The sequence below is a fragment of the Balaenoptera musculus genome, chromosome 10 (assembly GCF_009873245.2).
Source record: "Balaenoptera musculus isolate JJ_BM4_2016_0621 chromosome 10, mBalMus1.pri.v3, whole genome shotgun sequence".
Classification (NCBI taxonomy): domain Eukaryota; kingdom Metazoa; phylum Chordata; class Mammalia; order Artiodactyla; family Balaenopteridae; genus Balaenoptera; species Balaenoptera musculus.
The window spans coordinates 78,638,038-78,663,688 of NC_045794.1; the positions used below are offsets into that span (position 1 = coordinate 78,638,038).

The following is a 25,651-nucleotide window of genomic DNA, read 5'->3' on the forward strand; positions in this document are numbered from 1 at the left end:
TTGGGGATTAAGGTTCATTCTCTCCCTTAAGTTATCCAGCACCCTTGAAAGCAACCATCTGACTCCAAAATCCTTGCATTCCTTTTCCATCACTGCTAAAGTGTTCTACGGTGGCTGGTAACCAGTATCCAAGGGCCTTATCCTCAGGGGCCTCGTGGATCCTGGCAATTAAGGACAAGAGCCTGATAAGCTGATTACTGCAACTGCTAGCTTTCCATCCAGAATACAGAGGGAGGTGGCACTGCCTTTTCATCCTACCCAACATAACCGGTTCCAAAGATTCCTTATTTCCCTGAAGGTCTTTTGCCTACAACCCATTCTTTGGAACCAATTTGGACATTAGTTAAAGCTCTTTTGTTTGCAAGCAAAAAAAAAAAAAAAAAAAAAAGTCAGTGACCTTACTTAGCTTAAAAAAATAAAAATATATTAGAATAGATGGATCCTGGGATAGTTCACAGATCCAAATAAACTATGAAAGAACCAAAACTCAGGAAATGGTACACCTCTGATAACCTTCTCCTTGCAGGGCTACCATAAAAGTCATCCAACTCTGATGTCTCAGCCCCTCTGTCTCTCCATTCAAGTTTCAAATTCCCACGGGAAAATCTGTTTGGCTCAGCTCAGCGTTAGGTCTTCCCCTATCAATCAGCTGTGGCAGCGTGGCAGGGCTGAAACACAGACACAACCACGCAGGCAAGAGGGAAATGTAAATGACGTAGCCGCCCCAACAGAAGTCTACTCCAATTTCCCATGTTTGTAAGCTTCTATTTTGCAGTTGACAAATGACAAAGTTAAGGGCAAAAAAGCACAACAGACACTGCTTAATCAAATAACTTTAATCAAGTTAACAGTAAGCAGCAGAAGTACAATTACAGGAAAAGCCCCATATTTTACATGTAAATTGTTTTTCATTGTCTTTACTTGTAAGGTGTTGAAGGTGGGACCCACTCCTCAATCTTCTTTCTAGTGGTGGAATAAGGTACGTATTGTTGTGGAGTGCCACTCACGTTGAATTTATGGTTTGTCCAAATGAATTTACGAGCAATAGGTGGTTTTGTTGTTGGAGGATCATCAGTCATAGAGTGAAGCCAACGATGCCTTAAAGAGGGAAAAAAAGACAGTTATGAAGAGGCAGCATAGTGTAGTGGGAGGAGGGTTAAGAGAGCAGTTCTCGAGCTACTGTGTTGCTTGAGCTCAAATCTCAGCTCCATCACTAACTAGCTGAACTTTTCTACGCCTGGGTTTTTTCATCTGAACATTCTTACTAAGAATGGTATAAGGATTAAATGAGACAATACACATAAAGCACCTAGAAAAATTCTTGTGCATAGTAGGTACTCAACAAATGTTAGCTATTGCTGTTATAATTATTGTATTTCATCAAATCTAGGACACCATCAATTTTAAGATACACCATTATTTTGTTATCTCTAAGAAAGAAAAAATGCTGCTAACTAAACTGACACTATTGATTATAACATGTATCCTAATTTTACGTATAAAAATGTATTTTAGAACTGATGACGTACAGTATTACTATTAGATGCTAGAGGCTGATCCCGGAGTTTCAGTATGCTCAGGATGCTCTGGTTCATGAAGCTCTAGTTTGAAACCCATGAGGCTCCTGCTGAAGAAGAGGGTCTCTGCATGCATCTTAAATCCAAACTTAAGTCCGAACACTGGAGGACATACAGTCTGTTATAATAAAATTATTAAATCACAGCCCAAAGTTCATGAGTGTTTCAGCTTCAAGTGTTCGTCAAAAGATGTTTGCTTGGAGGTGCCAGAAATCTGGCCTAAAGGAGAAAGCTAGGCGTTTCCTTGGAGTATAGAGAACTGTCTCTCTAATAACAGAGAAAAGAAAGAATCAAAGTCCAAGAGACAAAGAGTAGAACTGAGCAGAAAGCCAAGCTGAATTTATATGGGAAAGGAAGGGGAGAGAGAATTCATAACAAGACTCAGAGCTCACAAGACAAAGATGACCCTATGGGAAAAGGGAATGAGGTGACAGGCACAGAATTGCAGCTCCAAGAAAAAAAAAAGGGGGGTGGAAGATTGCCCAGCTACAGAGGAAGGGGCAAGTGGAGGAAGTTTCAGTAAAATAACTAAGACTAAAGCTAATGAGAAAAATTTATGATGCTATTTAAGTTTAAGAATATTTGCTAACAGTAATTGATAGATATAGCCAGGTAATTGGCTAAGACCTATGAGAAAAGAGATAAAATATTATTACTGTTGCTATATTTGTGTCTAAAGATAATTATATCATGATGAGCTAACACAATAAAGAATGAAGAAGTCTGTACACACTGGGCTGGTTTCTCTCTTACATACTCCAAAGGAAACTGTGGATTAGTGCAAGTAACCTGGACCAATAAACAACTATTAACATGAGCTCTGAAACCTAGTGACACAGTGGTGGCGAGACAGGCTCCACGAGCTACTCGAAGGCGGGATTAGCTGTCAAAACCAAGGCTCTTATTTATCAAGGGGCTTTGTGTAAGTTAAGGCACGGCAGAAATATTTAACTTTTGCCATTTGAGTCAGCTTAAGTAACTAAAGAAGATTTTTATTCAAATAATTGCCATCGAGACTCCTGAAAGTTAAAATATTTAAGGAACCACAGTCCAAAGCTTTTATATGCCTATTTAGTTGCTTAACTGAGAGCTCATGGAGAAATAGAAAATGTTCAAGAAAACTAAAAGAGGGGAAATTCTCTGGTGGTCCAGTGGTTAGGACTCAGTGTTTTCATTGCCTGGGTTCAATACCTGGTTGGGGAACTAAGATCCTGCAAGCTGCATGGCATGGCCAAAAAAAAAAAGAAAGAAAGAAAGAAAGAAAACTAAAAGAAATTTTTTACCACCAACACATAAAATGTGAAAATGTTCATCCAGTAAGGCTACTGGCTAGAGTCAGGGAATGACTAAACAGCAATTTATTCTCATTATGTTAGAATAAGAAACTATAAAATAAGAAAATGTTTATAGTATGCTAGGCTAATATAACCATTCTGTTATATTATTAAATAAAGCCTAAAGAAATAATATCTTTTAGATTTCCACACCAAAGAGTTTTTGCAAAACAGGTTTTCATCTGGGTCATTTTTCTTCCAATTAATTAAAGATGCTAATGGACTAAGAGTATTGTCTAGAAAACTGTGTTGAGCTAGCATCAGACCCACTTCAATTTTATATCACTGTTATTATCTTACAGGACAAAATATAAAATTACTTAAACTTGATGATAAAGTCAGTGAGACTACAAATAAGGAGACTGGCAGAAAGGCAAAAAGTTATAAATACAAAAGAGATAAATATAATGAAAATACATTACACTTTGGAAAAAACTCAGTACTCAAATATATTCAAGTGTGTCAAAATATCTTTTTTTTTTTAATTAATTTATTTATTTTTGGCTACATTGGGTATTTGTTGCAGTATGAGGGCTTCTTATTGCTTCTCTTGTTGAGGAGCACGGGCTCTAGGCACGTGGGCTTCAGTAGCTGTGGCATGCAGGCTTCAGTAGTTGTGGCTCACGGGCTCTAGAGTGCAGGCTCAGAAGTTGTGGCGCATGGGCCTAGTTGGTCTGCGGCATGTGGGATCTTCCCGGACCGGGGCTCGAACCCATGTCCCCTGCATTGGCAGGCGCATTCTTAACCACTGCGCCACCAGGGAAGTCCTCAAAATATCTTTAATAACAAAGATATTAAATCACAATTACAACACTACTCAAATGGAAATAAATCCCATAAGTGGTCGATCCAATTCTCAGTTGTATATGAGGAAAAAGTGTGGAAAGGAAGAGGAAAAGAACACTTTCCCCTTCTTTGAAAATATACTACTTCACTTAAGTTTGAGGTTGTCAGCCATTCAAAGTACAAAATGGAGGGATTTATTTGTGAAGAAAGAATTAAACAGCCTAATAGGAAATTTAAGAAATAAAAATATATACCGTATAAAATAGATTTTAAAAAATCACTGTAGGGACTTCCCTGGTGGCACAGTGGTTAAGAATCCGCCTGCCAATGCAGGGGACATGGGTTGGATCCCCGGTCCGGGAAGATCCCACATGCCGCGGAGCAACTAAGCCCATACGCCACAACTACTGAGCCTGCGCTCTAGAGCCCACGAGCCACAACTACTGAGCCCGCGTGCCACAACTACTGAAGCCCGCACACCTAGAGCCCGTGCTCTGCAACAAGAGAAGCCACGACAATAAGAAGCCCGCGCACCACAACAAAGAGTAGCCCCCTGCTCACCACAACTAGAGAAAGCCTGCGTGCAGCAACGAAGACCTAACACAGCCAAAAATAAATAAATAAATAAAAATTTAAGAATAAAAAATAAAAAATCACTGCAAATGAAAACAGTCTTTAAGATGGATATTAATAACAAAGATAAAAGTTTAATTTTCCCTTTCAGAAAATTTCCAGAAATAAAACATTAACAAATAACAACCAACAACAACAAAAATGTAGGCAGTTTTGAATATTTTCCTTGGATAATATACATTATTAATTTTGGGAATCAAGGCTGGCTCCCATGTTCATGTTTCAGATGTTTTCACTTAACATTACTGAGCCAAGAAATACTAAAGATTTTTCAATTTTTCAAAAAATATAATAGACTAAAAAAAAAAAAACCCGCTCCAGGTTGTTTTTTGAGGTAAAAATATTCATTATACTAAAACTATTATTACTCCATCCCACTTTAGTTTACGAAACATTCTCATGCATATCACTCAGTCATATCACTAGTATTATTATCAGTCATATCACTAGTATTATTTAATACTAAGTATTTCATATTTTAAAATTGTGGAAACAGAATTGAAATGACTTTCCCAAGGTCCCACAGCATGTATGTTACACACTGAGGCTTGAACACAGTTTCCCAATGGCTGAAGAGAACATTTTGATCAGGACCTTAATTACAATTAATAGATGAAAACTGGTTGGGATTATGATAGCACTTAAGTCTGTCAAAATCCTGAGATCCATCTAACCACAGGATAAGATTGATATATTTAATGCAATAAAAACCAAAGACAGTTCATTACAAGATAGTCAACTCAAACTTTGTTAGCTCAGTAATTATTCTTTTTAATTAAATGCAATCTGAATCAAAATCTCAATAGGGCTTGACAATTATAATTCTAAGGATCAGCTGCAAGTCTATCTTAAGAACATTCTGAAAACTCACAACAATCAGGAAGGCCAGTATTACCAGACATTAAAGTCACAAACATTAGAATGGTATAAAAATTGGCACAAAAATTTTGTACCAAGATTTTGGTACAAAAGTACAATAATAAAACAGAAAAAAATCCCCCAGACTAAAGGATATATAAGGTAAGGTTGGCATTTCAAATCATTGGGGAAAGTAAACATTTCTCAACAAATTATGCTAGGATAATTAATTTTGTTGAAAAAAATTATTAGGTTTCCCCAGCCATATATCAGGATAGATTGCTGATAGATTAATAGTGCACTGATACAAATGTGTGAATATTTATATTCATAAGATATACTGATATTTATAGAATATGAAGGACCATTTCTAAGCTTAATATCAAAGGCCAAAGCCATAAAGAAAAAAATGGTAATTTTACTACATAAAAATTGAAGTGTTATGTCCTAAAACTCTGAAAACAAGATTAAAAAATAAAAGAAACAGGGAAATATTTGTAACATACAGAAAGGTAGTTCATCATTACAAATCAGAAAGAAAAAGTCAAACATCCAATAGAAAAATAGATAAAAGATGTTAAAAGATAAGTCATAAAAAGAAAAAGTACAAATGGCAAACAACAAAAAAGTTTAATCAAGGAAATACAAATGAAAATAAGATATAACTTTTTACTTGCTAAACTGGCAAAGATTTTAACAAATAATAATAATACCCAGTATTTGTGAAGTTACAGAGAAATCAAACTCATATACAGCTGAATGTATTTACCCTGAGAATGTAAATTGAATGTATTTACCCTGAGAATCTAAATTGAAGGTAATTTGGCAGTAGGTACCAAACACTTATAAAACATGTACACTTCTGGATGCAGCAATTTTACTTGTAGGAATCTGCCATAAGGAAATAAGGATGTGTGGGAACATGCTTACATACAAGGATGCTGACCAAAGCTTTATATATAACAGTGAAAACATGGAAAGAACAAAACCAAGAATAATATAGGAAATACTTAAATAACTCAGGGCACATCCACATGACAGAATATTAAAGCCTCATTAAATATTATGTTAGAGAATATTTTATGACTTGAGAAAATGCTCACCATATGTTAAGCTTAAAAAGCAGGTTATTTACTTAATTTACTTAATGATACTAAATAGCATTTATAAGTCATAGGCACTGTTCTAAACACTTTACAGATACTAACTCATTTAATTCTTAACTCTATGAGACAGATGTTATTATCCCAATTTAATAAATGAGGAAACTAGAGCACCGAGAGTCTAAATAACTTGCCCATGATAGTGACGCTAGGATTCAAAACTGGGCTACTTCTTCAAAAAGTAACCCACTTAACATTAAAAACAAAAACAAGGGATACATATGCATAGGAAAAGAGGAGATGGAAAGAATATATATCAAAATATTAACAGTAGTTTATCTTGGTGTGGTAGGATAATAGGTTACTTTTATTTGCTTTGTTATTTTCTGAATTTTCTGTAATAAACATGTACTACTTTGTAAGATAAAACAAAGCTATTAGAAAGAAAAATCCTTCTAATTCGAAACAACTAGAGATGGTTTTAAAATCCTGCTCAATTCATCTGTCATTTATTTGAGACTGTAAGTAGGTTCTTCTACTTCTAACCTCATTTCATCCCACTTTAAGCCATCACTTAAAAAAAAAAAAATCACTCTCTTTAAAGTATTAAATGTTTTAGTAGCAGATAGACTGTTTCTCTCAGTCTACCTTAATGGAAATTCTTCCTACGTCAATTCCACCGCACAAACATCATTCACTACAGTTACATAGAAAAGGTTCAAACTGTTTTTTTAAATCTAGAAACCTCAAAATTTTCTACATGACTATCTCTAACATATATTATATATATAACATCTTGTGGAAAAACCCAAACGAACTTTTTGGCCAACCCAATACATTGCTAACCTGTGAACACAATACAGATTTATTCTGGAAATTGGAATCAAGAGTAGTTCCTTGTTCACCAAAAGTAATACATAGTTTATTTCCACACTCCAGGTATAAAATTTTCCAACAACTCATCTTTGTAAAATGTTAGAATCAGAAGCACTGCATAGTAAATGAAATGTGTTAAACAAAAGCTGAATTTTAAAAATCAAGACAATCTTGTCTTCTGCTTATAATTAGCACATTTTAACAGAGAAAGGTTATAAAGTAACATTCTGTAATACAGGAATATCTACTTAAACATGCAGTTTATAGTTTCTTAGAACATAGCCTCTTAATATTCTGATTTTCCGGAGCAGAAAATAAACATTAGGAAGGATCTATTTTGAAAAGAAGCTTGCAACACATTGTACTGAGTAACACTCATTTTAATTCAGTTCAGAGTATTTTACACAACACCTACTACCTGAAAAAGGATAGATTAAGCAGATACATCAAGAGGAAGAAGACAATATTCTCTGGCATTGAGAGATGGCAATTTATTTAGGAAAATAATATTTTAAAAGGCTATAAGATACAATTTAGTGGGACAAGGTATTAAAAAGGACAGGTTGAAGTTAGAGTGGAATTTAGAGGTAAATATGAGCTTCAAATTCATACAAAAGCTATAAAAGAAGTGACAAGACATACCATTTTTGGATCAGCTACCAGAAGCAAATAAAATTACTGTAGCCAAAAAGCAAAATAAAAGTTGTTTCAAGTAAAACAGTATGTCCCCTTTCACTCAACAAATATTTACTGAGCAACTACCACGTGCTAGACACTGGTTTAGGCATTAGCAACACAACAGTGAACAAAGTTCTTACCATCAAGAAGTATGGTAGTTAGAAAAACAATAAAGTAAATACTACGCAATAAAATGCCAGGCAGAGGTAAGTGCTACCAAGGAAAGAACTAGAGCAGGGCAAGGGGACACAGTGTGAGAGGAGGACAGGGCTCTTTTAGCTAGGCCGTCTGAGGAGCGTGAGCCGCGCCACACCCGGGGAAACAGCCAGTGCAAAGCGACTGAGGTGGGAGTGTGCTCACTGCTCCAGGAAAAGCCAGGAGACCAATATGGCTCATAAGTCAAAAGTTAGCAGGGCAGTGAACAGGGCAGTGTACGCAGACCTGGAAGGGCCAGGATCACATTCCAACTCCTTGCAGACCATGTAAGGAGTTGAAATTTTAACTCTCACCATGATGGAAAGCCAGTGGAGAGTTCTGAGCAGAGGTCTGATGGGATCCGAGTTACATTTTAAAATCATCACCCTAGGGCTTCCCTGGTGGCGCAGCGGTTGAGAATCTGCCTGCCAATGCAGAGGACACGGGTTCGAGCCCTGGTCTGGGAAGATACCACATGCCGCGGAGCAACTGGGCCCGTGAGCCACAACTACTGAGCCTGCGCGTCTGGAGCCTGTGCTCCGCAACAAGAGAGGCCGCGAGAGTGAGAGGCCCGTGCACCGCGATGAAGAGTGGCCCCCGCTTGCCAAAACTAGAGAAAGCCCTAGCACAGAAACGAAGACCCAACACAGCCAAAAATAAGTAAATAAATTAATTAATTTAAAAAAAAAAAAATCATCGCCCTAATCACTTAGTATGTTGGGAATACTGGCGTACTGTAAGAATGTAAGCAAACCAGTTGGGCAGTTGTAGAAGTCCAGGCAAGAGATTATTGTGGTTTGGACTGGGGTAACAGCCATAGGTATATCAGGCATGGGATATATTCAGAAAGTAAAGCAGAAAGAACATGCTGATAGGCTGGTTATTAGAGAAAGAGTTGAGGAGGACCCTTAAATTTTTGGCTTGCATAAACAAGAGTCATTTAAGGGCTTAGGGACATTTTGCTTGATAGGTTCATTAATCTACCTACACTGGGCATTTGAAGATATTTTAAAAATCAAATGTATTACATTTATAAATGTGCCCTAAAATGCTTAAATGGATGTAATTAACTAAACTTGCAAATGGAGATAACTCTTTAGGAGAATTTAATCCTTTCCATTAAAAGTTTATCAAACATTCACCAAAGAACAAGAGAATATGATTGTTCTTTATCTTTCTGCAAAAATATTCAATTTACTAATCTTGTTATCCTATTTATAAATAGAACCTCAAAGCTTAAGAACAACTATGTTTTAAAATTTGCAGCTATAGTAAATAGAATATTCATTTTAAACCCAAACTGCCATTAATCCTGTCTATAGACAAAGCCCCTAAGATACTAAAACACTCAAACTGACAAGTAGAATATTAAGTGAAATGGGGAAAACATCTGTGATATATTAAATGAGGGGAGGGGGAAGAAAAACAAAATATTGTGTATAATAAAGAAATACATATGTATATACACATATATCTATATATAGTTATTTCTAATCACAAACCTTCTTCTAAAGAAGGTGTGACCAATGAACTACAACCTGTTCTCCACACTGTGAACCTTTAAAAACATTCCTTCTCTACTCAAAAGCAGACACTCAGGTATTTGTTGAATCAGTGAACAAAATGTTAACAGTGCTTATTCCTTGGCCAAGGAATTAGAGTTTATTTTTGTTTGTACCTTGTATTTCTCTGGATTTTCCAAGTTTTCTATAACAATTGTACATTTTTATAATCAGAAAAAATATTTTAATGATGATTATAAGGACTGTTGTAATAGCATGGAAGCTTGCTTATATTATCTACAGAAAAAACAGAAAATAAAACTGACTGATTATGAACACAACAACTACACAAAAATTTATTTAAAAGGACTAAAGGAAATATGCCAAATGGTGACAGTGGTTGCCTCTTTGGGGTGTATATGGATTATCCCTGCCCCCTGACAGATTCTTTTAAACTTTTCTGATCTCTCCACATTTTTTTCAAGAACAGATTCCATTTAGATTCGATGAAGTTCATATTGCCAAATGTGGACACTTCTCTGTCCTTATCTTACTTAACCTCTCAGCAAACATCAATACAGTTAGACTTCCCATGTTTGTTGAAATGCTAACCTCTCTTGCCTTCCTTCTTACTTTGCTAGTAGCTACATCTTATTCTTCTTTGCTGGATTGACCTCTGTCCTAAGCTCCAGATTTATCTATCCTGCTGTTTACTTAACACAACTGTTCATTTGGATTTCCGACAGGTATTTCAAACTTAGTACATCCAAAAAAGAAGCTTCTGATTCCTACCTTCCACCCTCACAACCTACCCTTCTCCCAGTCTTCCCATCTGAATGAATGGTACCACCATCTACCCAACCTCTCAAGCCCCAAACCTAAGAATCATCCTTGATTCTTCTCTGTCACCTCCAAGTAATCCTCCTCATCTGCCACCTTACTTCTCTACAAGGCTTCTAGAACATATTGTCAACTGAAAAAAAGCTGACCACAACGATGTTAAGTATCCTAAATAAATTAACCCTAAAAGAGAAAAACCGTTACCAATGTCACCATGGCACTGGAAAAATCTTCAAGGGCAAAATTAAGTTCCATAAAAAAAAGCAAAAACTTTTTAACATATGCTATAATTTTTTTAAAAAGTACTTATGTATTACTTGAGTAATTTAAACATTAATTTTAATAAGAAAAATTAATATATGAGGAGAGACTAGTGCACTACACGGAGGAAGGAAAGACATATTACTTAAAATGAACAGAAGGTGCCACCAAGTGGGAAAAAAGTACATACACAGTAAAGAAAAATCCAGGCAAGCCATGGTTTTTTTCTTTTTTAACTTGGTTCAAAGGATTTCAGAGTTCCAATACTTCAAACCACATACACAAAAAACTTTGTTTCTCCTAATGTAAGTGAAAACAGTAATTTTATACTACTATGCAAAAAATAGCCCAAACTTTCTACCTTTCTACCAGTATTCAACAACATTTTATCTTGTCAAATTTCATGTAGATACTGATTACTTACTTGGTTTACTACCATAAAAATGAAAATAAAGATTATTGAGCATTACAGTATAGATGGTAGCAATTAGCTAACTTAAAAATTAAGGACGATCAAAAGTGGTATGAAACAGTACTTGTAATCTACTGAAATACTTTGAGTATTCTATTCAATCAAGTTTAAATAAGAAGAAATTAAAATCTCATTGCTGACCCCATAAATGAAGAAAAGGAAGGGACTGTAACAAAGAAAAATAACAGACACTAAGTTATAGTATAGTATTAGTCTACCAGCTAGTATTCATTAAAGTGACTATAAACTCCAAGAGAGGATCATATATTTTGTTCACTACTATGAATATACAAACCCATCAGTGCCTGACACATAGTGGGGTGCTCAATAAATATTCATTTAATGGAATGAACTATATGTAAGCTGGGTGCTGTGCTAGGTTCTAGGCAATAATTTTTTTTAATTTTTTATTTTCAAGGTTTGTGTAGCTCCCCTGCCCATCCCAGACGTTTGCACCACCATGAATACTTTTTGTTTATCTATTGGTAGACCTAACAGCCTTACCGACTGCTGACACATTCAAAGAAAATGAAAGCCTTGAGACAAAACAGACAAACCCACAAGATTTCTAATGTTCCCACAAGATCAGGCAACGTTAAGTGAGCCACAGAAGTTCATTAAAGATATTCCCTGGTTCTACCAAAAACACTGATGGCTCTGAAAAGAAAGCCTTCCCCAGGTGAGACTATGTAGCTACTGAACAGACTCAAAGACCATCATAGGCCACACTGGGCACCAGAAAACTCAGAAGGACAGAGGACAGGAACCACAGCTTGCCAACTGGGAAGCATCAGGTGTTCCTCTCACTGGGAGCCTTTGCAGTAGTTCATGCAGGTGACAGCCCACCTAGCCATCCAGGAGCTATTTTCTTTGGCTCCCTAGATGACACAGCACAGGCTCAAGGGAGATGAGAGCCACATCAGGCAGGTACAGGAGCTGCCCTGACTTAAAAGCTTCATGTCCACAAAAGCTAACATCTCTACTAACAACAACTCCATGGGCATGGCTTCAGGATTGCCATTGCCACAAGGGACAAGCTAGCTCTAAGAGCAGCAAGACAGGGAAGCCCAAACATAGCTAACTCATCAGGCATTTGTAAATCCTCTCAATCTAGATGCAGTTTACCAGTCAGGAATCAGTTTTATCCAGCAATATGATTGATACAATCTCATCTGGTTTCCAGGGTAACATTTAACTGAAGATCAGATTCTCTCAAACCTTTTACCCATGATTTACGAAAACTGCATACTACACTAGGTGAAATCTCATTTCAAGTCCTATCTCTAGCACCAACCTCTATTCTGACCTCTGGACTAGTGTTTTCAACTGTCTACCCACCATGTTCACTTGGTTGTCTAACAGGCATCTCGTAGAGAACTCTTGATTACCCCTTCCATTCTGCTTCCCCCATCCTGCCTGCTCTTCCTCTTCTCAGTAAATGTGCCACAAATAGTTCAGGCCCAAAACATTGAAGTTACCCTCTTCTCTCAAAATCCAAACCATCAGCAAATCCTGTTGAGTCCATCTTACTTCAAAATATGTCCCTGTGGTAGGCAGCCTCTAAGATGGCCTCCAATGACCACATCCTCCTGGTGTTCACACCCTTGTGTAATCCCCTCTCGAGTATGGGCTAGATTTACTGACTCACTTCTAACAAACAGAATACAGCAGCAGCGTGGGATGTCACTTCTGAGATTAAGTTTAAAAAGACTGTGGCTTCCATCTAGGGTGCTCTCTGTCATTCGCTCTCAGATTGTAACTCTGGGAAAGCCAGCTGTCATGTCATGAGGTGGCCTTGTGGAGAGGCCCACATGAGTGTTCTCGGAAGCAAGTTTTCTGAGGTCTGTCTACAGACATGTGAATGAGTCTGGCAGTGGATCCTTCCAAATTCAAACCTTGAGATGACTGCAGCCCCAGATGGTATCTTCTTTGTAGCCTTGTGAGATTCTAAGCCAGAGGCATCCAGCTAAGCTGTACTCAAATTCCTTACCCACAGAAATGGTGAGATAATGTTTATTGTTTTAAACTAAATTTAAAAAATCTGTTACACAGTAGTAGACAACTGATACAGTTCCAAATCTCACAACCTACATTACTGACACCTTATCCAACTTCCTTCATCTCTGGATGGAGCTGGTCCAGACAACTACATAAATAGTTCCCTAAGTAATCAGCCTACTTCCACAAGGCTCCCTTCCTCTATTCACAGCAATCACAGGGATGCTTTAAACATTTAAATCAGAGTCCAAGAGCCATTAGGTGGGGGCAATCAAGGTAGGCATCTGTCTTTGCTTGGCATGGGGGGTGGAGATGATGAGTGTGGCAACAGCCCAGTAAGGTGACAGAGCCTGAATGGGGAGAGGAGGGCATCCACATGGGGTGAGGGGGGTGGCAAGCTGATGTGGGGTGTTGGAGGCAAAGTGAGGTAAGAAGGGAGGCCAGTGGTGGGGAGGTGGGAAGGCAGCAATGGGAACTTTGTTACCTACAGTGGAATTCATCAAATAAGTAACTCTATTAAATAAAAGAGAAACAGATACATATACAGAAAGGGAGAAAACTAGAACATAACCTGCGGTATTGGACTGGATTCAGTGGCATTGCTGTCAACATATGGTTTTCAATATATAAGGTGAAAAAGAGAGATATAGAAATAGAAATGTACACACACACACACACAATCATTACAGCCATTTGAGCTTGTCCACTGAGATGCCCCAACAGCAATGAGCATACCTTGCACTCAGATATTAGTTTCTAAATACTATTCTCTACTGAAAAACAGCAAGTAAGAAAATAAACACAGGGGTCCTCAGAGAAATGGCTGTTTTCATGGGTGGGGCAGGGAAAATATAAGATGAACCTAGAACACCTTTTGTCAGAAAGCAAGAAAGTGCTCCAAGAATGAGGGGGATATTTCAAAAGGACCCCAAATGCAGACTGAACAGGTTCCCACTGATCAAACTGAGTTCAATCTGAGCAATAAAATAACGAATTATAGTAATGGATTACAACACACTGATTAAAATGACAGTTCATATTGATATAAATAAAGTTTGACGAGTAACTGGATAGTTGCATAACCTCAAAGTATCTCCCCACAAAATGCTAATTAATTGTAAAGGGAAAATGAGTAACTTTAGAATGGAGAAATCTGGCACACACGCCCTAATCAAGTGATAGAAATGTTCAGTAATGAGACAAATCAAAACTAGATGGCATTTAATAGAATGCAACAAGAAGAATCTGACACTGCTTCTGTGACATTCCTGCCAAAGATGCATAGCCTCCATCTAGTCATGAGGAAACACTGGACAAATCTATACCGAGGGACATTCTACAACACAACTGGCCTGTAATTTTCCGAAGTGTTAAGATCATAAAAATCAAGGAAAAGCTGAGGAACCAAACCAGGGTGAAAGAAGCTAGAGAGAAATGAGGTCCACATAAAATGCATGACCAGATTCCCTTGCTATAAAAGACATTGCTGGGACAAGTGATGAAACTTGAAGAGGGTCTGACGATTAGACAGCATTGGTGCATCACTGTTAATTTCCTAACTTCGATGGTTATATTGTGGTAACGTAGAAGAATGTCCTTGGCTGTAGGAATTACACTCTAAAGTATTCAGCCATGATATGACATCATTTTCGCAACTCTGAAATGATTCAAATACTTGTAACTTTTCAAAAAGTTTGGGATTTTCCCCAATTTTTAAAAAATTGTAAAACAGATCACATCCTACCTAACCTTCCAGTGACTTCCAGAGAACTTTAGAAAAAAAAGCCAACAGATCTACCCATGGTTTACAAGATCTACATGTAGATGTAGCTATTGAAAGCCCTAGCTATTTCTCCTACCTCATTTCCTGACATCTTCGCCTCACTCATTCCATTCCAGCCAAACTGGCCATACTGCTGTTCTATGAATACAAGCAATACATCTCAAACACACAGGACTTTTGCACCGGTGGTTTCTGCTGCCTGGAGCTCTTCATCACACCCCCACCTCCTCCCCTCTTCAAATGTCACTCCCTCAAAGAAGCCTTCCTTAACGCCTGTATAAAACAGCCACCTCCCCTAAAAGAGAAGGCCACTGCTCTTTATCCCTTTATGAATTCCTTGCATTTACTGTTGCCTAAAATATATAACATATTTGTTTTTCTGCTTCCCCTCATGAGAGCAAGGACTTTGTTTTACTCACTGTTGTATCCCCAGTGCCCAAAATAGTTCTTGGCACCTGGTAGGTACACAATAATTATGTAAATGAATAAAGATGACAAATTGTATTTGTAATTCATTACTCTATATGTAAGATAATACCTGGCTCTCTAATAAAAGATAAATCAACCCAACTTCAAATGTATTCATGGATCAAATCAAAGGTAAGGTTAGAATTCTACAATGTATTGCACTCACTCAGCAAAGGGGGTTCTGAGAAACAAACAGCTGAGCTTATCCGAACCACTTCTCCCTACAAAGACTCATCACAAGCCTTTAAGCTTCCCTTACAAGCAAGGGTCATCAAAGGTACTCAGACCTTAGGAGGCTCCACTCCACAAAGAAACTCAGCTTTGTATCCTCAACTGCCCTCAGGCATCACCCCAGCAGGTGATGTTATCTTCTACAGCTTTCAGCTTCTTTTTTTTATGTGATCTCAGATCTTATATATAAAAGGACTTGCTTGGCTGCATAGTACTTTTATCATTTCAGATTTTTAATTATTTAATAATTTAAAATGTGTTTCAGCCCACATAATTTTCCCTCCCCCAGCCCCCAATCTAGATAGGTGCTTTGAAGGAGATGGCCATCAATCTGAACACGACAGCCCAGAGGCCTTCCACACACTCTTAGGACCAACCCCTCCCCCAAAACAACCAAACAAATGAAAACTAGCAGGATACCTCGCCTCCTAAAGCCAACACTCCACTTTGAGATCCTGGTCTCAAACAGTGCCAACGTATATACAGAATGCCCCTTCGAGAAGGCAGACAGCTCCTCAGATTTTAACAGACCACAGGTTATTATTTCCCATTAAAAAGAGCACAAAAATACAGCCTCAAATGTAACATCAGTGCTGCTTTCTCATGTTACGAGCCGATGAGTTTTATTAAAGACAGAATCCAATATTGTGGTCTTCAAACTACATCACCGACATGAGTAAATGCTTCTGATTAGTCCAAGTAGTGGACCAGAGGTAGGTGAAATCTTACAAACATATTTTGCTTAGCTCACATATTATTATTTTATTTTTTTATTTTTTTATTTTTATTTTTTTACATATTATTTTAAAAAATTATTCTGTCCAGTCAAGTAGCCTATTCAATTTATCCTTTCAAGTTTTTATAGATTTAATTTATTTATTTATTTATTTTAGGCTGCATTGGGTCTTCGTTGCTGCACGCGGGCTTTCTCTAGTTGCAGCGAGTGGGGGCTACTCTTCGTTGCGGTGCGTGGGCTTCTCATTGCGGAGGCTTCTCTTATTGCAGAGCACAGGCTCTAGGCGCGCGGGCTTCAGTAGTTGTGGCACGCGGGCTAAGTAGTTGCGGCTCGGGGGCTCCAGAGCGCAGGCTCAGTAGCTGTGGCGCATGGGCTTAGCTGCTCCGCAGCATGTGGGATCTTCCCGGACCAGGGCTTGAACCCGTGTCCCCTGCATTGGCAGGTGGATTCTTAACCACTGAGCCACCAGGGAAGCCCAGCCTATTCAATTTAAATAAAATAAATTCACTTCCCTAGTTGCATTACCCACATTTCAAAGTGCTCTGGGCCACGTGGGGCTGGTGGCTACCCTATTGGACAGCACAGATATAGAACATTTCCATCATCACGGAAAGTGCTATTGGACAGTGCTGTATTTAAACTGACAAATATCTTTAAAATAAACATTTAAAACCAAGAAGTCTCACAAAGAAATACAGATTTCCACTTTCTCTTGAAAAATCATATCTAGAAACCCTTGGCTGAATTCTTACCTGATGGAACTGGAGAGAGTGAACAGGGCTGCTGCCCTCTTTGATGGAGTATGTGCTTTTCAGTTCAATACAGTCCCCAATACCCCCAAACTGTCTCACATCTGTACTTCCCTCACTTATGTTACATGCCTGGATTTCTACTTGAGCCTTTAGAATGAAAGTGAGTACTCTGAGATTATCCTAGTTTCTACTCAATAGAGCACAGAACTATTTCTGATGATCAAGTTCAACCAAAATAAAATATCACAGCTAACCTGACACTTATTTTTAGGTTTTTTTTGTGAAATTTTCTAGACCAACTAGAAAGGCTCTCTAGAGTTTAAATGTGTATCAACCAACAACCTATGAAATAGATATAAATACTTGCTTTGAAATAGTTTATTAAAAATTTGGTAATTCAAGTAAGAGCATTTAAAATTTCATTTCAAAATAGGCATATTAAAAATCACAGTTTTTAGAGACCTAAGGAATTTGGGGGCTCTCAATTTACAGATGAGAAATCCAAGCTCCAGAGAGGTTAAGCAATTAATGCTTTAAGTCAAACTGCCAAATAAGATCAGAGCCAGAGTTCTTTTAGCCTTTCTCTTCACTATGGCCAGGTGATACTACAGCACACTGTTTTCCCTCAAAGACAACCACACTATTATATATCCCAACATATAATATGATTGGTGACACCCCTCCATCAAGAGATAGTCTGTAACCTCTCTGGTTGAACATGGGGGGAGTTTTCTAATTGCCTTGACCAAGGGAATGCGGACTCAGTACTGGATGATTTCTAAGACTAAGTCAGATAAGGCCACATGGCTTCTGCCTGGCGCTCTGTCTCAGAGCGTTTGCCTGAGCAGGCTCAGGCTACCTGAGGGTGTTCCAATCCAACACCCCAGCCATGCTCCCAGCTAAACAGCCACTATCAACTGCCAGACACTGAGTGAACACACCTTCAGGCTGTTGCCAGAGCTGCTGCAGGTCTTTGCTCAAACCCTCCAACCCCCACCTCTGGCAGGAGTGTCCTTGATCAAAACCTGCCACCCCCTCCACCTCACCCCTGCCTCTAGCAGGAGTGAATATAAATCCTTCAGTTAAAGGGTCCAGAGATAAGAAAGGAAGCTACAAACAAAAACCCAGATGGAACCAGATGGGACCAGCCAATGAATCTGACCTCCAACAGACCCAGAGTCTGATTATACATTGATTTTTTCTACATTAGCATATTATATGACACACCTACTGGCAGCCATGACCAGACATTAAAGACCAAAAAAGGATCAAAAGGGAGTGGCACCCCACACCCTGAGGGTGGGGGGAGCCCTGCCCTTCCCGGTAGACTAATGCATATGCCTCCCCATCACTAGCCTCACTCCTCCTCCCTTTGTCTTTACTCTACAAAATTAAATCCCTCTTGCCACCTAGGCGAGAAGTTGATCTGTGAACATAGTTCCCACTTCTCCATTCTTTGGCCACTGAGTAAAGTTTGTGCTGTGTCCATCTCAATCAGGGTCCATAGGACATAATTCAGTAACAAGATGATTCTACTATCCAGCCTTTGAGTCTTCCACTTGAAGCCTCAGACATCCTGGAGCAGAGATAAGCCATCCCTGATGTGGCTTGTCTGAATTCCTGACCCACAAAAACTACGAAATAAATACTTATTGTTGTTTTAAGGTACTAAGTTTTAGGGTAACTAGTGATGCAGCCATTGCAATTGGGACAGATGCTTTCAGAACAACACTGATTAAATTAAGAATAGATATACAACAAATATTTGTGTAATGAAACAAATATTGCCAAGTGAAATAAAATAAAATGTTGATGTAGCTCACCATTCAGGGGGCACCATGCTTCCATCCACATCCCAGAATGTGTTTTTGCCATTCATTTCAGTAGTATATATAACCCATCGGTGACGGCCTGGATGGAAAGATCAACATGTAGTTTCGAGAGATGTGAGGAAATAAAAACAACCTTTTCAAAAAATTATAATTGCATAACATCAAAGACAACCTTTTTTATTAAGAAAAGACTTTTATATGCTCTTACATAAGAGAAATGTTAGAGAACTAGAGCCCTGGGTGTATTACTGAAGGGAAACTCCAGGAAGTGTAGGCAAGCTTTTATCAACAACCTAGTGGCCGCCTCAGCAAAATCCCTGCATGGGGACTGAGACTCACTCTGTGGGTAGGGCTCAGCCCTTTCACAGTGGAGAACCCTTACTTCTCCCCCAGCTCCCCCTCCAAGGGGGTATCAGAGAGGGAAGGGGAGGGAATATGTTTCCAGCTGTTCTGGGTATTCAGGAGAAAAGTGCTCCTCCTAAGACTGGGGCAGGAGAAATGTATTCACAGCAATCACACTTGAATTATATGTTTCCATATAAATATTTTTAAACAGCCACCAGAGATCCTTTCGGAAACTGGTGATTATTACATAATAAGCAAACACTATATATGATTGTTAGATAAGTAGAACAGCTCATGTTATCAAAACAGCACGCTGCATTCTTTAAAAGATTTCTGTGAAATAGTTGAGAGCATAACCACAATTTAGAAAACTGTTAGGCAAAGACATGGATTTTAATGAAGACTGTCACTTTTTTTTTTTTTAATTTTTATTGTGGTATAGTTGATTTAATGTTGTGTTAGTTTCAGGTGTATAACAAAGTGAATCACTTATACATATATCCACTCTTTTTTAGATTCTTTTCCCATACAGGCCATTACAGAGTACTGAGTAGAGTTCCCTGCACTATACAAGACTGTCACTTATTATCAGTGTATATTAGGCAAGTTTTATGAGACTCAATCTCTTTATCTATTAAAAGTGGATGATTAGGACTTCTCTGGTGGCGCAGTGGTTGAGAATCCGCCTGTCAATGCAGGGGACATGGGTTCGAGCCCTGGTCAGAGAAGATTCCACATGTTGAGGAGCAACTAAGCTCGTGCGCCACAACTACTGAGCCTGCGCTCTAGAGCCCGGGAGCCACAACTACTGAGCCCACGTGCTACAACTACTGAAGCCCGCGTGGCTAGAGCCCGTGCTCTGCAACAAGGGAAGCCACTGCAGTGAGAAGCCCGTGCACCGCAACAAAGAGTAGCCCCCACTCACCGCAACTAGAGAAAGCCTGCGCACAGCGACGAAGACCCAAAGCAGCCAAAAATAAATAAATAAATAAATTTATTTTTTAAAAAAGCATATACTTTCTCCCTGTGAGGATATCAAACATTGTTCTGCAACTAGAGTTTTTCATGTTACACATATCTTTGATATCTTTCTATACAACAAAGTATTCTAAAAAATGTGTAATTCATCAGTATCCAATTGATGCACAACTAATATGGCTTTTAGAATTTACTACTAAAACAATGCTGCAATGGGTGTCTTTGTTTTGCAAGAATATTTGAGGTGAATTCCTAGAAGTGTTGGGAGAAAAGATATGTGCAATGTAAATTTTAACAAAATTTACCAACTGTCCTCCAAAAGGACTGCGTTAACCCACGTATTCTTATGGCATTTCCCCAGTTGGAATTTATCAGATCGGCAAATACTTCAAAATTTGATAGGTGAAAAAAGATAACACTGTTTTTTGAGCTACATTTCTGTAATTACAAGTGAGGATGAGAGGGATAAATCAGGAGTCTGTAATTACAATATACACACTATTATATATAAAATAGATAACCAAAAAGGACCTACTGTATAGCATAGATAACTATACTCAATATGTTGTAATAACCTATAATGGAAGAGAATGTAAAAAAAAGGAATAAAAAAAGTGAATCACTTTGCTGTACACCTGAAACTAACACAACATTGTAAATCAACTCTATTTCAATAAAAAAAAAATTTTTTTTTAAATAATGTATTCTTTTTTAAAAAAAAGAGTGAAGGGCTTCCCTGGTGGCACAGTGGTTGAGAATCTGCCTGCCAATGCAGGGGACACGGGTTCGAGCCCTGGTCTGGGAAGATCCCACATGCCGCGGAGCAACTGGACCTGTGAGCCACAATTACTGAGCCTGCGCGTCTGGAGCCTGTGCTCCGCAACAAGAGAGGCCGCGATAGTGAGACGCCCGTGCACCGTGATGAAGAGTGGCCCCCGCTTGCCACAACTAGAGAAAGCCCTCGCACAGAAACGAAGACCCAACACGGCCAAAAATAAATAAATAAATAAATAAAATTTAAAAAAGAGTGAAGATGAGCACGTTTTCATGCCTTTGTTGTTCATTTAGTTTTCTTTTCCTGTGAATTATCTTTTTCTTTTTTCTATTGAGTTCTTCATCCTTTTACAAGTACTTTGTAAAAGTTCCTTGTACATTAAAGAAAACAAAGTCAAATCAAATCCCAATCTCATTCCCATTATTTATACCAAAAAATACTGAACTCACCAAAAAACTGCTTGTTGTCTTCGTAGTATTTGTTTCCATATTTGTCTTCCCCCACTAATGTGCCAACCCTCACATCATTTGCCCTGGGAATGTCCAAAAGAAAACAGACATTTTAGGAAGATTCTTTGTTCACAACACACACGTAAAGTGAGAATACCAACTTTCACAAACATAGGCAGCTGTGCCAGCTAGAAAAATGAGGAGGTGCTGGGTATGGTCACTGGTTGTATACTTCTAGCGTTCATCCCCAGGTTCATGGCCACTCATTGTCAGAGAATCAGCTTTCAGGTAAGAGCTCTAGAATCCCTGCCCTTGTTGTCCTAGTGCCATTACAGCACAAGAAAAGATGCAAATAAAATTAAAAAATAAAAAAAGATGCAATATCGTCAAATTACAAGACTACTTTTATCTACTATCCCTAGGCCATGAGGCAACGGAGTTAGCAAAAAACTTCAGGAAATCTGGAAGCTCAAGTATTTCACTGTGATCACCTCGCTCAACTCCTTACAGTACAGGGAAGGCAAGTGAAGGCCAGCGAAGGAGGAAAACAAAACTTTCCCAAGGTCACGCAGTGAGTGTTTGGCAATGCTCACTGCTCTCCAGGAAGCAGAGCAGGGGTGCAGCCCATATGCTCTCGCCTCCGCGTCATGGCTCTGTCTCTAGAGCCGGCTTTGGTCCTGTCTCCGGGAGGCCCCCGGACAGACACTTCGGCCCGGGGAAAGCGGGCAAAGACTGTCCTTGAGAAGAGCTGCGGATTCTCCAAGGTGACCCAAGCCCGGGCCACTTTCCAAGAAACCAGCCAGCACAAGTCCAGCCCCAAAGGCCAAGAGCATGGCTCTGGCCGCTTACCTGAAGAAAACCCGTAGATAGCCGCGGAGGCCGCCGTGGCCGCGGACCTGCTGCAGCCCGCGCTTCAGGACCTGCAGCAACTCCATCTTGTCCCGCAGGCCCCGCCTCTCCGGCGCACTGCGGAAAACCCACCGGGGGTAAGCTGCCACTCAGCTGCAGGGCGCCGACCACAGAAGGTTCCCACGCACGCGCGGCACGCGGAGGTGGTTTTGCGCATGCGCGGGTCTGGAGCTCGCGGGTCTGGAGCTCCCCCGTCAGGCCTCTTCCCGCTTTCCAGAAAAGGTGCGGTTGGTTGGTTTCCCTCCGAAGCAAAGTTTTCAGAGATTGCATTTAGAAGGCTGGGCATGTAGTGGAAAGCTCACCTAAACTAGGCTTTCCCAGGTGAAGGTTCCTCCTTTGGGGACCTCAGTTTTCTTATCTAAAGTGATTGCCTGACTACTCCAAAAATCCTTTCTAGAGCCAAGATTCTTTAGAAACAAGATACCATTAAGGAATTCAACATTAAGCACGAAATGATACTGCACATTCGGAAGTAGGCACATTCGACACCAGCGTTGTGGTAGGCGACTGAGGAGGAGGAGGAATAGAAAAGTACAAGATTAACTATCTATTCTCAAGTATTTAATGATTTAGTTGCAAGTTTAAAATTAAAAATTTAGATATTTAAAGTGTATTAGAAAAATAATCCATGCATGATATTTAAAAATTTTAAACAATAAAGGGAATGAAATGAACGCTATTATTTCTAATTTTCTAGCAGCTAACTTTATGACTTTAAATATGCTTTAAAACCTATATTTCTTGATCCATCAGTTTGGAAGTCTCTGATTCCCAACTATTTGAGATGAGAAACTTAGCACATGGTCACTTCCTTCACCTCATCCCATTCTTTGCTCTTCCAGACTCTAGTCTACCATATCATTTCTTTAAAAAGGTCAAGATTTATAAGATTTATATTCTAATCCATAACTGCAAGTTTTCATAATTGTCTAAAGAGTTTTATAAATTGAAACACAACATTATTTCTTGAGAGGACCAAGAAATAAGACTGGACCCAGAGAAGAGATGTAATTTTATGCTACTAAATCTTCAACCCCAAAAGAGAAACCTCCAAATATTAGGATCACATTTTCTTTTCTTAGATTCTATCAATTGCTCAAAATCCAATGTCCCATTGGAATTTATTTTATGTTGAACTGTGGCTTTTTTGTTTTCCTGTTTTAAAAAAATTCTATCTGAATTATTCCAATATATATCGAAGAACTGTTTTAAAAACATAAACATATTACCATTATCTCACCTCAAAAAGTTAATAATTGCTTAATATAAAATATCCTCTGAGGAGGGTTCAAATTTCCCCAATCGTTTCATAATTTTTTTAGTTTGTCCAAGTAAGGTCCATATGTTGATTTTCTTTTAAATTTCTCTTAATCTATAGGATTCCCTTATTTTCCACCCCCTTTTTTTGTCCTTCCAATTTATTTGACAAAGAAACTGGTAATTTCTCCTGTAGAGTTTCCACTGTCTGGATTTTGTTGATTGTGTCCCTGTGTTCCTCTATCCCCTGTATTTCCCTATGTTAGTAATTAAACCTAGGTGCTTGACAAAATTTGGGTTCTTTTTTTTAATATACATTTATTTATTTTATTTATTTATTATTTTTGGCTGCGTTGGGTCTTCGTTGCTGCGTGCAGGCTTTCTCTAGTTGCGGCGAGCAGGGGCTACTCTTCTTTGCAGCGCGTGGGCTTTTCATTGCAGTGGCTTCTCTTGTTGCGGAACACGGGCTCTAGGCACGCGGGCTTCAGTAGTTGGGGCTCGCGGGCTTCAGTAGTTGTGGCTCGCAGGCTGTAGAGCGCAGGCTCAGTAGTTGTGGCTCATGGGCTTAGTTGCTCCATGGCATGTGGGATCTTCCCGGACCAGGGCTCGAACCTGTGTGCCCTGCATTGGCAGGTGGATTCTTAACCACTGCGCCACCAGGGAAGCCCTGGGTTCTTTTTTTAGTTGTTAAGTACATTTTCATAGGTGATGATATCCTATTAAGGAGTACACAGGGTGTCTGCTTGTTTCATTTTCTGTGATTGTAGCAGCCACTGCTGAGCATTGCCTAAATAATTTCATTCCTTCTTTCTTTATTAGCCACAAATCTATAAAGAGAAAACCCCTCAACTGTTTGGTTCCTGAAATACAGTTCATACAGGAAAGGCAGGAAAGATGCATGATTCTCTCCCTTATTTAACAGTTTTCAAAATTACAATTTGGTTTCCTAGCATCTTTGAGGGGGGTGTGTGTGTGTGGCAAAAAACACAGAACATAAAATTTACCTCCTTGATTGTCTTTAAGTATACAATACAGTAGTGTTAACTATGTATACATTGTTGTGCAACAGATCTCTAGAAATTTTTCATCTTGCAAAACTGAAACTCTGTGCCCATAGAACAATACTCCCCCTTCCTCTCTACCCTCAACCCCCAGCAACCACCATTCTACTTTCTAAGTGTTTGATACCTCCTATAAATGGAATCATGTAGGACTTGTCTTTTTTTTTTTTTTAAATCTATTTAATACTTTGAAATTCAATTTTATTTTATTTTTTTTTAAGAAATTCACGTACTTTTATTTATTTATTTATTTATGACTGTGTTGGGTCTTCGTTTCTGTGCGAGGGCTTTCTCTAATTGTGGCAAGTAGGGACCACTCTTCATCGCGGTGCGCGGGCCTCTCACCATCGCGGCCTCTCTTGTTGCAGAGCACAGGCTCCAGACGCGCAGGCTCAGCAATTGTGGCTCACGGGCCCAGTTGCTCCGTGGCATGTAGGATCTTCCCAGACCAGGGCTCGAACCCGTGTCCCCTGCATTGGCAGGCAGATTCTCAACCACTGCACCAGCAGGGGAGCCCAGGACTTGTCTTTTTGCAAGTGGCTTAAGTTTCATCCACGTTGTAGCATGTGACAGGGTTTCCTTTTTTAAGGCTGAATAATATTCCACTGTGTGTACATATCACATTTCTTTATCCATTCATCTTTTGATGGGTGTTTTTGGTTGCTTCTACCTCTTGGCTATTGCAAATAAGGCTGCAATGAACATGGGAGCGCAAATAGCTCTTCTAGATCCTGTTTTCAATTCCCTGGGATATATACCCAGAAGTGTGTGTGTATGTGTGTGCGTGTGTACACATATATACACACATATCACATATGCTGGATCATATAGTACTTCTTTTTTTTTTTTGAGGAAGCTCCACAGTTTTCCATAACGGCTGCACCATGTTACATTTCTACCAACAATGCAGAAGAGTTCCACTTTTTCCACGTCTTCACCAACACTTGTTATTTTCTGTTTTT

At 39.0% G+C, this 25,651-nt stretch overlaps 1 protein-coding gene across 1 annotated transcript; it reads right to left on the reverse strand.

Annotated features, from left to right (window-relative positions):
- Nucleotides 1–817: 817 nt before the first annotated feature.
- Nucleotides 818–22,482, reverse strand: NDUFA12 (NADH:ubiquinone oxidoreductase subunit A12). Its single transcript, XM_036867180.1, has 4 exons — nucleotides 22,312–22,482; nucleotides 21,463–21,545; nucleotides 18,907–18,994; nucleotides 818–1,098 (listed from the first exon to the last, which is right to left on the reverse strand). The coding sequence occupies exons 1-4, from the start codon at nucleotides 22,395–22,397 to the stop codon at nucleotides 918–920; spliced, it is 438 nt and encodes a 145-aa protein (XP_036723075.1). The 5' UTR covers nucleotides 22,398–22,482; the 3' UTR covers nucleotides 818–917.
- Nucleotides 22,483–25,651: the final 3,169 nt, after the last annotated feature.